General features: G+C 33.8%; 1 protein-coding gene across 1 annotated transcript; it reads right to left on the bottom strand.

The window, feature by feature from the left end:
* Window positions 1–710: 710 nt before the first annotated feature.
* On the bottom strand, window positions 711–16,557 carry LOC132551123 (uncharacterized). The gene is made up of 2 exons (XM_060215235.1): window positions 16,484–16,557; window positions 711–5,954 (listed from the first exon to the last, which is right to left on the bottom strand). Exons 1-2 carry the CDS (start codon window positions 16,491–16,493, stop codon window positions 4,375–4,377), a joined length of 1,590 nt encoding a protein of 529 aa, XP_060071218.1. The 5' UTR covers window positions 16,494–16,557; the 3' UTR covers window positions 711–4,374.
* Window positions 16,558–16,616: the final 59 nt, after the last annotated feature.

The raw sequence follows: 16,616 nt of genomic DNA, 5'->3' as shown, positions 1-16,616 counted from the left end.
AGCATCAATGATTTGGCTGACCTTTGTGAGCAGAGGGGTGGGGCCAAATGGAGAAATAGATATAAAGGCTTGAAATTTTCTTTCATTTGAGTAATGCAATTTCAATCAAACAAAGGCAGATGAGCAATATAGACCCTATGGGCCTCTTGCATTGAATTCACTATAGAAATACCGAAACAAGTGCGTCATTTGGATCCAATTGTATAAGGTCAGATTATAATTTTAAGATGCAGAGTTTTAAAGTGTTGCAACTTTCAAGCATGAAATTTTCATCATAAATTTTGTAGGTACACTTGTTAATCAGTCTCTGATTTGAATGAAAAATCTCCTTCATTTAGCTTTCTGTTGATCAAAGACTAAAGCATTTCTGTGTGTACACATATCTCCTGGATAAAGGGTCTTCTTTCAAGCTAAGACAAAGTTTTGCTTTGAATTTAAGAGTTATTTCCCTTTATCTAGCTTACATGATGCCAGTTCTTGGAATAAGGTTACTTTACCTACACAAAAAGTAAACTTTGTTATTTATTTGAATTTAAGGTTTAACTCGCCACCCACTCATGATATCATACCAATGTAATTCTTTTCTCTGAAGAAAATTCTGTTACAACTGGGCAAGAAACATTTAACATCCATATAAACATATATGAAGAGTCAAAAATTATCAAAAATAATTCTTTTCTAATAACAAGTAAAACAAAGACGACAACAGCTTGTATATTTTTGTCATTGCTGATATTTAATATTTTCATCAACATGTACAACAATTTGTTCTTAGAGATAAATACACATTTAAGACATAAATAACAAATGGATTAAAAAGGATCAACATGCACAAATGCTTGGCATTTGAATCATTAAACAACCAGCTTAAACATGATGTTCCTCTTCGAGAACAGTATTGCTATGATTCACTCAAAGGGTATCCATTTTGAAATAAATAGTGTTCAATAATCTATATTCATGCAATTTCATCACACTGACTTCCTAACTTAAATCATAGGAATCCTAGTTGAACTTGAAACAATATTTCAATGTTTGTTGTTAAGCGTAACAAAAATTCATCAGTTGCACCCATAATTTCTTTTGATTATTTCATTGTTTTATCACAATTTGGAAAATTTCAGCATTGCAACCTTGTCATACATATACATGGACAGCATGTATAGGTATGGCTAGTATGGCAAGTGGATTTCTGAATAAGCCTTCTAAGTACTTGTTTTGTCAAAATGTACATTTTTGTCATTTGTTTTTGGATCTGAATAGCTCAATATCAATATCGAATTTTAAATATTTTTAGTCAAATAAGTTAAATGAGTGTCATGATCCTGTAGATGGCATTTTTGAGAGGAGTAACATAGATTATTTTTTTCTTTCAAATGAAATATTTATTTTTTAACATAAAGAGAAAATAGCTACCTGCAGACAGCTACAGTAACAGTTTTGTGAACAAGGTACAACCATACAATGTAGTGCTTGAACTATGGTGACATCAGCTGATATAACATATATATATATATATTTATCATATTTTCAACAAATATGGCAGCTCACCACATACATTTCACATGATATTGCACAAATAAAGAACCTTGATCAGACCATATTCAAAAGCACCAATGTATTGCACCACCAACAAAATTGTAAGTGTCTATCAATAATTAAGTTTGCTGTATGGTAATAAATAATATATCTACATTATAACAATCAACATGAGAGCCAAATGTTGTAAATCATGCACTTTGTCTTAACTGGCTTATTCCTCAGGCCATTTCTATATACATGTAAAATCATAGCCAATTTTTTCATGCATTTTAGATACATACATTTACTAACCTATATAACTTACAAGTAACTGTGTTGACAATTTTTATCATCATTTTAAAATATCACTGAAGATCAATTTATTAAGCAAATACAAATCAGTAATCAAACCATAGGTAAGAGTTTTTTTCAGATTGATCAGATCACAAATGTACACCAATGTATGAAGTGTAACAATGAATACATGTGTAACAATGTATCTTCAAATCTGAGATTGCAAACCAATTCTTTGTGAAAATAGCCAAGCAGACGTTTCTTAAATGCAGAGGATAAAAAGACAGAGACAGAGACAGCACCAGACAAAAACTAATGAACAACCCAGTGTTAAGTATTACAATAAAAGTGATTTATAGTCAACAGTAATATATATGTGCACATACCCTGTAACAGTCACATCAGCATTGAAATAAATCATAAAATCAGATATCAAAGCTGCTAAGCCTGATATGGCCAACTTATTTCAGGACATTTTCCTTACATGGTTTCCAGAATTTACACAAAAAGTGATGTGTTGCCAGTGAATCAGAAATTACTGTCGGCTAAACTGATTACATCAAATATAATGTTTACACACACCAGTTAATTTCAGCATAAACCATGCAAATGTCAAGCACATTTTAAGACATTAATTCAGTGAACGATACGCAAGATATTCTTTGAGAGATCTGGGAAGGGGCAGGGCATGTACTCCATCATATGTGGTATTGTCACAGATGCTAGACCAACATGTGCTGGAGTGAGAATGTGAAGTTCCTGTGTAAAGGGGAAGTTAGCATGGGCTCAAAGAACATACAGCAGCTTGGATCTATGCAGTGTTCAATAAGACTACAAAGTTTATCAGAAGCAAACACACCAGGGTTAATCAAAATTTATATTACAACAATTTATTTTCTTTGTTACTGCAATATTAAAATCCTGAAGATATCTCAGGTGTCTGATCCAAAGTTAACACCTACAAGTAATTTGTTTCATGTAACACACATTTACTATTCTCCCATTCACATTTTGGAGTTCAAAAACGGCTATCAGTGACTTTTTGCAAAATAAAATCCATTACTATTGCCCAAGTTTGCTTTGTTTGGTAATGACATTACATTTGTGATTACATTGAGTATTTCTATTAACCCCCACAGACACTCGTAATCAAACATGTACATACCAATGTAAAATGCTATTTCAACCACAAAAATTGAAAACTTACAAAGAGAAAAAAAAATTATTAATACAATAAAACAATTTTAATCTTGCTACCAAGTGAAAGTTGATAGAACCAAGCCATTATCTTAAATGCCAATATCTAAGTGATGATGTCAACCTACAACTTCCTCAGATTGAAATATGTTATCAATTTCTTAAGAAAATTCTGTATTAACTTCATTTTTTATCTTAGAATTTCAGAGTTTGGTTCTGGGTGTTCTCTGTGCTTTATCTTCTTTTGCACCTGTAGGATATATGCTCTTGCAGAATCAGAAATGCTGTGTATATACGGCACAAGCTTCTAGTTCTTGGAACTATTACAAAAGCTAGTACCAGTTACATACAAATTTTTGATCTATGTGATAAAGTAATTAAAATTGAACAGATGTACCAAATTACATATAGGGTTATTTAATCCTCAAGTTTCAGATATCAGTCTGGTGATTGGTCAAGATCAAAGGTCAAGTCTTGAACCAATCAAAAGTTAAAGTTTTTTTTGTCAGAACCTATCCCAATCATAACCCTTAAATTTCTGAGAAAACCCAAATCCCATATTCACCAGTATTCCCTCATTTAATCAGGACCTGATATATTTATCAAACATTTTTCATTACAATTGTGTTTTTGAAGTTGTAATTATGTATGTACTGTTCTTTGGAATTTTAGGAACATTAAAAAAACCAGGGTCCATTTTGCTATACAACTAATACTGGCATATATATAGACATACAACCTCTGATAATTTACAGATATTAGCATAAAAAGAATGAAGTACACATATGTCAACTTTCTAAAGAGATTCCTATTGCATTTAATGGTTTACAGAATATATCACAAGGTAAACAAACCAACAATATACATGTACATGTGCAGTAGGATTTTCAAATATTCAGGGTTTTCCATAATTTTGTTAGTAGTAAGCTGTGTAGTGAAAGTAGGAGGCTGGCCTGCCATGCACGTGTAGTCGTGTACGGAACATTATTACAGAACGGGATTGGTGTAGGTGGCCAAATGATCAAAGTAGCCGGTCAAATTGGCCGGCGACCGGCTTTCATGGAAAACCCTTAATATTACCTGGTATGTACAATGGTTAGTCTAACAGTGGTATAGAAATTTTCTGTGTTGGCAATGTTGCTGAAATATTCGTTTTATTGTTTCATATGGCAAAGTTAATATGCCTACAGTCATGCTGATACAGAGATTGTGGAAACTGCAAAAACGTTCATAGCATATGGTTTCCACTTTTAAAGAAAAATAGAGTATATAAACACATATGGACAAATAACTTAAAAATAGTTCAAATATTGAATATCAAGTGTGATCTTTTCACCCACTTGCTGTCCTGGTAAACATTGGCTAAGACGCCATATCAAACCGACGCACACGAACCTTTTGTTTGTAATGGTAGTACATGAGATATTCTTTGAGAGATCTGGGAAGGGGCAGGGCATGTACTCCATCATATGTGGTATTGTCACAGATGCTAGACCGACACATGTGCTGGAGTGAGAATGTGAAGTTCCTGTGTAAAGGGGAAGTTAGCATGGGCTCAAAGAACATACAGCAGCTTGGATCTTTGTAGTGTTCAATAAGACCACAAACTGTATCAGAAGCAAACACACCAGGGTCATGAGAATCAAAACTGAATTTGTGATTCCATTGTTCAATTCTAGCATGGAGGGACCGTCCATATCGCCTAAAGCTTACTGAGAACAGGAATTCCTCCTGTGCACTATCACGAAGTAGAAATGTCCCTTCAGGTTTGTTCTCCAGCAGCTTTTCAGCTTGATAACGGTCCATGACTCCCCAGTAGAAGCTGCACTTGGTGATCTGAAGGATGTCTGGCACCAGGCAATGCATATAGTCTACTTGAGAGTGAGCACCATAGTGACGACCTAGAAGTGGAACGCGTGGGACAGTTGGTGTTGGTGATGGGGGTGCTTGGACTAAATGAATACGTGTAGGACTACTCCCACTTCCCTCACTCGCAGAAAACTGTGGGACCAAGATGTTTTGCCTCAGTTCTATCCCCTCCTTCATTTCCCTCGCTCTCTCAGCAATCCTTCTCTCATCCACATCCTCTGTTGGGTACAATTCATCAAAGTTGATAGAGTTTAGGGGCCTAAACATCACAAATACTTCAGAGGTGGTCCGTTGCAGGTCTGGGGCACTGAACCTTTGAGTTCTGCCACGGGGGACCCGGCTTGTATCAGACATCAGTCCCTCAGATACAAGATTCTCTGTTATAAGACTTTCTGGAATGAAACCACCTTCAGCTCCACCAACATGACTACCTGATCTGTAATCATCTTCTGACAAACTTAAAGTGTCTGCAGATGATGGTTCTATCTCTTCGAAAGTGATCTCCCCTTTTGAACTCTCTAAAGTCCTCCTATATGAGGTACACATGATACTTTCATTGGATTTGGCCCCTTGCACTAATTCCTGGTCAGTGGTATTTAACCTTGAGCTTTTCGATATTAATTTTCCTCTGAATTTAATTGTCCAAAACTTTTTTCTCATATTTTTGTCTTGCATATCACATTTTTTCCTTCTTGAATTTGAAATACGTCTTGTTGAAGATTTTTTTGACAAGTTCCTTTCAACACTCATGTCTGACATTAAATCTACCATTTCATCTGAATCTGACAGGTCTGTCAAAACACTATCTTCTTTTTCACAAGCTTGGTCAACAAAGTCTGTGATGCTGTTAAGTGATATTTGGCTACCACAGCAGAAGAATGGTCGAACAGCAGATCTGTGCATTCTATGATGGGTAAGATTATTGATAGAGAACATTGACTTTGGACTACGCTTGTTGGCAGAGTTTCCTTCCCCTGATTTCTCAGTACAGCCCTGAACCATTGTCCTGTTGTGTGGAATATCTGACTCATCCAAACTCAATTCCTCTTTCACTATTTTATCAGTATCGTCATCTACAACAGACAGCAAATTGAAACATAAGAGTTGGTGTAATAAGTAATATATATATATAGCAACATATCAAGTGGAATTGATTAAAACTTGTGTTTTATCTCCTCATTTAACTAGGTCCCTGAAAAGCTTGTTAATAGTTTCCCATCCATGTAACATGTGTGTATTAATGGGTACATGTCTGCACAGTTGCAGCAGGTATCCTTATTACATATAGAACTTCAAAATACAAAGGCATAGGACAAGAGACATCTGCTTCAAATAAACCAATATATTAGATACCAAGACAACCATTTAAACATCAAATAATCTGTAACTCTTTGATGTTGATATGAATTTGCATTGCTAATATGTAAATAATGATCAAATGATGCTAACTTGTTAAAGAAGAAGATAATAAAAAGCTTTGTTTATATGGAATGGAAAAAAACAACATCCTTCATGTCTTAAAAATATTTGCAATTATCTAAAATTTGGAGGAGAAAGATTTTCTTTTGTCTGAGAAATGGGGGTTGGGGATGGGGGATAATTCCAGCTGCACTGGGAACGGGGGAGACTATAGTACTATTGTAATGAGTATATCCCAAATCTGTATGCAACATTAAAGAAATATTTACCTTACTATTTATAATTTACTATCCTTCATCTTTCAGATCAAGGCATGTATATAACCCCAAACACTGATTATTGGTAGATTACATTCTTTAACAGCATCATCATCATCACATCATGCCTATAAAAAGCATTCATCATGTTATATTTAGTACCTTTTAAAAGTTATTTTCATCCTTTAATTATCAGATAAAATAACTCTTCTAAATAAATCTACTCAAATGCAAAAAGTCTCACAACTTCTTTATATTCATTTATCATACATATGAATAAAGATAATATTCAACTTCAAGGACAGACTACCAGGCAGTTCCATTTTTATTAGGATAAAATGGAAGAATTAACAATAGTTAGTTTATCAAGATAATTTGTCATGTCTAAATTGATAACCATGAGCAGGTACAATATTTCCTTAGTTACAAAGAATGCTACATCATTCCTGGTACTTAAATGTCAGAAAAAATGAAGGGGATAGCTATGTTAGGCTTGATTAAAGATGTTGAAGTATAAGTAATAGACGACAATAGAAATATCCTAGTTTATGAATTATATACTTTAACTAAAATATTAAAGAATATACTGAAACTTATGCAATACAAAGATACTCAAATGCTTGATGACATCATTACAATGATGAGTTTGGGTACTACATTGTTCATATTATCATGAATAATACAACACAAACACACGTGTGTATGTGCCGATGTACCTGGATCATAAACTGTACATATATATGGCAATGCAGCTGCAGTTGACTCATCTATACATCCCATAACAATTATCGATTTTGCTGTGTATTATCCAAAACAAAGGCCACAGCAGCAGGAACTTATTTTAAATTAGGACCAATTTCTCTTTGATTCTTAGCCTATTACATAGCATACCCCTCTGTCTTTATGACAAAATAAAGAACAGATGGCAGAAAAATACACGGAAATCTAATAAAAAAATTCTTAATCTGCAGCTGTCGAAAGTCATAACATTTCAAGTATATATTTACCCAGCAACAGATGTACACCTATCAACGGTACTACGAATCTGTCAAAGTCTACAACTCCAACAGCAGAAACTAAATTCTCAATGGATGACAACAGATGTACAGATTTCTCTCTCTCAAAGGGAAGAAGCAGGGGGAGGGAGGGGGAGGGGGAGGGGAACTGTTTGTACGTAAGTGAAACGTCAATGAAAAAGAACAAATAGATATACAATGATGCAACATCTATAAGCTTTGTTATAGTGCCACCATTTATTTGTCCAATATAAGTTGTAAATGGACTTTGTATTGTAACTAGCTTGCAACAGTCCAGGTCAACTGGAAACAAAATTTCACACAGTGACAGTATATATATAAAGGTAATTTTATCTAAAGTTTGGCTATCACATTCAGTACATCAATGTAACTATGGCATTACCCACACTGCCATCATTACTTCTGTGGTTAGACATGAATTATAATCATTCTTACTAGCTATAGGTAAGCTTGTGATTCAGAGTAAACTACAGATGTATAATATTGGCAAATGTAACTTTTCAACATAATTTTCTACTTCCAAAAACAACTACTTAACAATATATCAAACGCCTTTATTGATTTATGTTAAGTTCACTTTAAAATTGTGAGATACTAAAATAGATGCATCATTTTCTTTGTGTTATAATATGATTGGTGTATCCTGCAAGCTTCCAGTAAATTAATTTTTTTTTAGAGTTAGCTAGACTGTCTCTAAAATCAAGATGTTGGCAATGCTTATTATCAAGATGTTTCTGCTCAGCACTATGTGCTGTGAACTTAATTTGCAGGCCACAATTCCATCACATAATGTTCTGTGATAAATGTTCTACTACCTCACACAAACAAAGAATTCCAAGCGGAAATTATTTTGACACAAACCTCCAACACCGGAAATGAGAGCTTGTGGAATTAGTGCAAACATCTGTGGTTTATTTGTATACATAGAGTGTGATAAGGACAGGCATCAGCACTTGTGTCTGAAGAGAATGTCCTGTCAGGAAATGATTGCATTAATTAAAACTTTTCCCAAAATTATATGTCACCTTTTTTCCATGATTTCATCAGAATACTGAAACATTAACTTTCCCTATGCATTAATTTCTATAGCCAACACTTTTGAAGTCAAAATATTTATATCCAAAATTCTTACATCATTTAATATATGTTTGTTCATCTTTTTCTTTTCAAATGATGAACATCTATCTAAAATAAATATTTACAACATTTAAAACTTAAACAAGCCTAAAAACTTTGAAGATGTATCCTGTTATGCAAGTTAGTTTTATGTATATATCAAACATTCTGTTGCTAATGTGTTACATCATATCATACAAGTAGATACCAGTCAGTGTTGTGTGACACTGTATATATATATGTGTGTGTTCGAAATTAATTAGAAAAATAATGTTCTTTGATCAAACTCTGAAATGAAATATTTGAACAACACAAAAAAACAGATATATACTTGTGTCTTGATCATGAGGGGAAAATGATTCCCTCAAACCCCTTATCTTGAAATTGAAACATGTAATCATGTATGTAACACATGTATATATACAAAAATCATGCTTAATCATCAATATCCAGTAGAATAGAGTCTGAATGTCAATTCCAGTACACATTACGTAGGTGAAAGGAGAGACCCAAGGATGCTGTTTCTGATGCTGACGGTATCATCACTGCAACAGAGTTACTTGCGGCAACATGATACTAATATCTACTCTAACCAAAATGTAAGCCCCTGTTAATTGCAAATGAACCCTTTGCGGCTGATGTTAACCTTGATATTTGGAAAGTTGGAGTAAATGTTTGTGAGGGTAATGAAATCAATCTTGGATGGTACATATAAGCACAATATCATTCAAATAAACGATAACAGCATTAGTCTACTATTAACTTTAAGTTTGTCTTTCGGATGATGTCATTATTCAGTCATGTAAGGTTTTTGGAATGTTTCAAAAATATGAACTGTAGTACAGTGTACACAGGAACCAAAACAAGAGCTGTCATAGAACAGTACTGCTGGACTAAGTTCAAAGCATGTCAAAAAGTGAATATTTCACACCCTCCGCCCCACAACCCCTCCATCCCACCACCCCCATTATTAAAACCTTTAGTTCAACTCCAACTCTGGGTAAGAAGTCATTGATACCAAATATCAGTACCCTAGTACAATTGTAAAGTGATGTTCTGATGTCTTTCGAAACTTGAATCAAAATCTTAACACTTTTTAGATACATAGTAAATGATTTCCAAAATGTCAAAAAGTTTGTCTTTTTTTTTTCTTCTTCTGAAAATGTCTTTATCTTGACTCTGAAAGGGATAACTAAACCCTGCAGGAACCCTGATGATAAAATACCAGTTCCTTACAATAACTATAAAGTGATGTTCTGTCTTTTAACACTCGCAGCAAAATCTATATATGATTATATGATGGCACATTTTATAAACCCGAGAGCAAGTAATATAAAACCACTTACATGTTGTCTGATGTAACACGAACTCAACACATGACTAGACTAGGGCTGTCCTGGTGATTTTAAGGAAAATTCCAAAATGAAGTTGTAAATGTACTACCATTAAAGCAGCATTAATACACAAAACACACTTATCAATATTGCCACATGTATGATCCAAGTCTATTTCTTGCATATACTGGTCACCTTCCAACAATTCATTCATCCCAATCAACTGCAGTACTATCCCATTGATCTAGCCAAACATGTACAGATGGCTGCAGTGAGTGGGTGGAATTGCTATGTGTGGGCGGATTTGATAGGTTATATTGATTACAACACCAGCTACACTCATACACCAGGTGTTGATAAATAATACAACACACAGGAATTCCATTGACTAGTATTGAACCAGGTAAATACAAGCAGAATGTGTTATAACTGTGAAATAGCTACGGCAAACAAGGCCAGGCATAATTTTCCTTTGCCCATCCCATTCCAAGACCATCCTGTTAATTACTATTTAATAATGGTCTCCATATGACTACATGAAATTAAACCACCAACAGTTCAACGTTATGTTTTATTTACTGTTAATATATTTTTTAAAAATTAAATTACTTACTGAATAATAGTCTACCATTTTGAAATGAATTGTACATGTATACATACTTGAACTTCATTGTTCAGTCATGCATCAGCTTAGAAGTGAAAAATTTCATGAATAGATTTAAAGACTTTTATAATTTCCCCACATGTTTGTATTCTACTTCGTTAAAACCCATAACAATGAATAAAAAATTCAATAATACCAATCAGCTAAAATAAAAAATGTGATCTTTAATTAAATTTTTTTTTACTTTAACCATTTAGAACATCCTATCTTAAGATGGTTCATATTTTATTACTAATATTGCTGAAGGAATTTACACATGTGAAAATGTCAGGCCTATAACATCAAATTAAGCAAATACGATTAGAAAATAAATAATGAGGACAAAATTGTTTGTTATTACATGGAACATACAGTTGGCAGTGGCAACATCTTCATTTTGTTTAATTAATCACCCTCACCAATTTTTTCTCAAATAATAGGGAAATTAAAGTGACAGAGCGGAAAAAAAAGACCACAGGAGAATAGTTACATGACTTGCAGCCTCTTACCTAATTGGTAATACATGCATTCATAATTGTACTCACCAATACTGAAAAACAATCAATTTACAGACGATTCCAATGAAGACAGGAATAACCTGCATGTCCATGACTGTAAGCGAACAGAACTACCGATAGCCTTAGTGAACAGCTATATATGTAGGAGGTGTGTTTACAATTTGCCCAGACTTCCGGCTAAGTATCCGCCCCCTAGGGAGGAGAGAGAGAGAGGGATGGTGCACACATGTAATTAGCTGGCTGCTGTGTAGATCACACCACATCAACACCACATGGCTTCCAATTAATATTTTTTTTTTTTAAATATTTCATCATAATTACAGATGCACATACAGAATTGTAAGTACCAAGAATTTTTAAAGTCCCAGGTTTCTCAATCGGAGTGTGTGAATATTTTTTTTCAATATTTTTGTGTCTTTGTACTGTGATAAAGAATGTTTGTATTGTTTTTCAGCATCACCATTCACAACAAAAACGAAAAATTAAAATTGTGGGTATACAGTCATGGATTTGCATTACATTCTAACTGAAATAAAAAATATTGTACTTCGTACTCAAAAATAAAAGAACTTTTATCTTGAATATCACTTATTCAATCTTTTTTCTTCTCGAAAAGTTTTGATATCATGCTATTGTGCATAATGTATGCCATTCTAATTTGGATTCATACAAATGTATCTTTTTGTGTGTAGCATATATAATTAACATATATGGCAATATCCCTTGTTATTCTTTCGGAAACACTCATTACATTATTTTCAGTAGTTATTTATCAAGGATGAATTGAAAGTGGAGTGATGAGAACAAAATACAAGACTCCTAATTCAATTACAGAAACTGAGCTGTATCTCGCAAATGTACATAAAATGGAACCGGTCTAGGTTTGATTGGTCTCTTGATGAAAAAACTAAACCCCAACGTGAGGTACATGGAAAGAAATCTACCGCCATCATTTTTCGAGTACATTTTGATGAGGTATCTAACACGGCGTCAAACATGCAACACACCAAAAACCAATTAGCTAACTGGATTCTTCATCATGTGTTACTGAAGCCGGTAATAGTGCACATCCTTTATTTATTCATGTACAGCAATTTGACACATCCCTTTGTTAATCTTGTCCCAACACTTCTGAGGATTTCTAGAACTAGGAGATCACACATTTCTCCGAACTAACGAAGGTATAGTCAATACCACACTTTCACCGTTCACTGCCAGAACAGGTCTCGACTAGGTCGGGATGGGCATATAATGTACAGTAAATGGAACGTTTAACAGTAAATCGCCCACAAACAATATCAACTTTATCCAAGAATTAAATATGCAGCATAGGATGGGCTTCACACATTTCCTCATCCCATACCTCCTATTACAGTGAACACAATCACACCGATGTAAATTTTTAACAGGAGATCTTTGTTTCTGAAATACTGTTCACCTGAGTTCTCTATTGTTCTGTACATACTTTATCAAATATGAATGAAATATTTCAAAAGAATTTGATTAAAAAGTAAATTTCAAACAGAAAAATAAACAGAAAAAAAAGCGCTTTTGTATTTATATCACATACAAATCTTTTTATCCTTCAAGTGACAGTAGCTTACTATATTATTATATAATAAGTATGTCAAATGACCAAAAATGTGATGTTGTGACCACTGTGGGGATTCCCCCACATATCTGTCATCAGACCAAAATGAAAATCTCTATATTTATGACCAGCAAAATAAAAATGGGGAGGCATTGAAGAAGAAGATAAATGGAAAAGACACAGTGAAACCTAGTTAAGTCAGTACTAACTTAAAACCAAGAATTATTTTTTTTTTCAAAAACAGTATCTTTTTTATTTTATTTTGTTTTCTGATCAGTTCCAAAATCAAAACTTTACAACTATGCAGGGAACAAAAGGAACCACCATTACCAAGTGGTTCATGGTGTCTGTATCAGTCACCTGGTTTTGGCTGTAATTGCTCTATCTAAACTAATGGAAAAGTAATTCTAAAGGTATATCTATTTCCCCATTGGGTCCCACCACTCTGCTCCAAGGGAGTCAGCCACAGCATTTAGTCTCCTTCATCCAAGCAAGAAGGGTTTCAAATATTTGCTTTATTTCCCCTAGTGGGTTCCACCATTCCCATCTCAGGAGTCAGCACAAAATTGACTTCTCTTTACCAAAGGGTGCTTCAGACCAAATTAGAATGGAATACAAGCATTATATTTATTAACATATTCATTTATAGTAATCATAATGCTTACGTGCCACGAACATATTTTGACTTATATTCATCTTCATAAACACTGCAAGTAGAGCACCTAAGGAGTCAAACACAGTTATGCATGACCACATGCCAAATTATCAGATTAATAAACAAAACCCAATGCAGCAACCAGAAAAACTTTAAAATTGTCAAAACCTAGATAGACTACCCCAACTTCAAATTTAGTAATTTCATATATCTGATAATTTTAGAACAACATCAAGCACAAACAAGCTTGCTGATAATAAAACTTGTTAACATGACACCTATAACAGACATTCTGATTCTATTGATGATGATCATGAGTAAAATATAATAAAAATGACCTGAAACATCTTGCAATGTTGCCAACTATCCCTTTATACCCATCAACCCATTCTGAATTTTAAACTAGCCTGAAAGCCAGAGTAAACTGTTCGACATGTCATGTTTTCAAACTTGTGGTTTTCACGAAGACTTGCTTTGAAACAACCACAAAGCTTACCCTTAAACACTGTTGAAAGGCATTCAGATATCAGTACACTCACTCAACCTGACTCAAGTTGTCATTACATAAACATAGGAACTTTTCTTGCAGTAATTAAGGGTAGTTTTAGTTTTGATGTAAGTACATCTATGATTTAGCTGTTAGTTTGATTCACTTTGAAGATGTGGCCATTTCAATTCTTGAGTAATTGTTTCCATAGCCAGCTAATATTAGCATCCCCTAGAAGACACTAAAGTACATTCAATGGGAGTTCATATAAAAAAATATGATTTGGAAATCAGGTCAAAATGAAGTTATTTAGAAAACTTTGCAACACAATGTGAATATGGTTCTTCTATGAAAACAGTAGCTCAATATAACATTCACAAAGTGTTGCCGAATCTGGAAGGAACAAATCCTGAAACATTTCAGAAGTTTCCCATGAGAAACATCCCATATCATTTAATAACCTTCAGAACCGAGATTTTACTTTAAAAGATTATTTGAAAATGAGGTCAGAACCAGTGGTAGCAGATACTACTTTTGCACTACTTCTGATACTGTTCCTACATGGAATAGAAATCTCATATAATATTTCTCTTCTAGACCTTAAAAAAGTAAATAATCAGATGTATAGCACTGCTTGTTATTACAATGCATGTAATCTAAAACTTTCTGAAATAAGCTTGCGATTTTTTTAATTGATTTGAAGAAATTGGAAGCAATGGAAATGTCTGTTTTACTTCCAAGGATATGAATATGAACTATCAACACTGCTACTAGCAGCTCAAACTGCCAGGTGCACAAAAATTGATTGAAATAATTTCAAGAAAAAAAAAACCCCACTGAAAATGTTGTTATCCGCATAACCATTGTTTTGCCCCTTTTCATCCTTGTCTTAGCTGGTACTGAGCATATATATTTGACTCTGACAAAAAGGTAACATTGATCTTTGTTTGTTTTTTATGTAACACTAAACCGGCTCAATCTGAATTCAAATTTAATACAAATATTGATATTCCAGTGGGAATTCTCTGGGATCAATAAATGACCCTATTCTCTCATTCTTTAGCAACTGAATTATACTTATATATAGTTACCAGTACACAGCGGTCTCTGAATATTTGGCTGCAGGGTTCCGCAATGCTATATTCATTGCATCACTCCATCAAAATACTCACCAGCTGATAAATATAATTTATTTGGGAAGAAGGAATTAATCAATTTTAGTTCAAGAAAAATTGTGAAAGAATTAGTTCCAATCTTGTTGATGGAACACAGTATTATACCTGTACTTGATTTACTCTGCATAAAAGTTAACTGTTAAATTGATTATAATCATACTTTTGACTTGACTTCACTTATGAATTAGCTTTACCCCTTGACTATAACACACATATGCTGCACTAAATAAACCTGCATTCAAGTGTTTCCATTAAGATAAGCATAGTTTAATACTTAAAATATTTTTCCCAACTGAGTGTCTTTGATTACATTATGCATTTGATTGATGTACTTCCTACAAAGGGACATTTGGGCATTGTCATTTGCTTATGTTTTGCATTTTTCCTGGTTAGAAATAAACCTCTGTTTTCTATCAGTATAATAAAATAGTTAAAGTTAAATAATATATGGATGCTATGCCCAGGTAAACCAGTGTCATACTTTCGTTTAACCATATGTCGACTACCACATGTCCTGAAAAGCTGTTAAACCTCTCATCATACTTCTGTTTTCTATCAATTTAATAAAATGATTAAAGTACAATAAATGTATGGGTTCTAGGAATTTATGTATACATAAGTAGCAAGTTCCTGGTTTCCCTAGACCTGTATTACTTCCCTTAAATGTTATGCCCAAGGAAACCAGTGTCATACTTTAGTTTAACTACATATCAACTACCACATGTCCTTAAAAGCTGCTGACCCTGTCAACATATATACATAATTAGTCCAACAGGTGCTGAAATGAGTCTATTGATCATGTCTATAGGATTTGAAGCATTGACATTCAAAACTCCATTTGTGTAATAGAGCTATTATACTACAAATAGCAGGAACTTTATATGTTTCTCATAATTCCTGCTATTTGCAATTACTGCGATTAAAAATGTATATATTCACACATCTTACCTTAACCTTAAGTTTGGAAGAAATATGATTTCTGCCAACAGTGAAGATGTTGAGACCTTAACAAATATGGATAAAGATGCATGCAGGGCTGGAAGGGTGTGTGTATTAGAAACAAATACAGACAGATCCATTTCAGAGGAAACACTAGTGCTAGTAATGGGAGATAAGTAGCATCACCTAGGTCTTTTTATACTTGGTACAATAGAATTATTTGTCATGAATTGATGGTCAACTTATAATGTCACAACAGCCGCTTGATGGTATCTTTACGGTGTCACATACCTCTCATGCAGTCCAAAATAAACGATGCTTGATGAATGACAACATCTTTGAAAGGTCGACCTTATTTACATCACGCTTTAAGTACCGTACCTGTCAATTCAGCATCAAATATATATTTAGTGGTGTCGTACAATAATTACCTGAAGGCATGATGCTTATATATTTGAGTCTTTTTCCTCATCAAAATTCCTTAAACGACGTCCTTCCCATGTAATACACCAAGACAGTTTTATGAATGAAAATGGCAGGAAATAAGATGTGTAGGCGGATATG

Source organism: Ylistrum balloti, unplaced genomic scaffold (genome assembly GCF_031769215.1).
Source record: "Ylistrum balloti isolate Yb309-2 unplaced genomic scaffold, AGI_CSIRO_Ybal_v1 Utg369626, whole genome shotgun sequence".
NCBI classification, from domain to species: domain Eukaryota; kingdom Metazoa; phylum Mollusca; class Bivalvia; order Pectinida; family Pectinidae; genus Ylistrum; species Ylistrum balloti.
The sequence above is the reverse complement of the archived record's forward strand: the minus strand, read 5'-3'. Positions and strand labels throughout refer to the sequence as shown.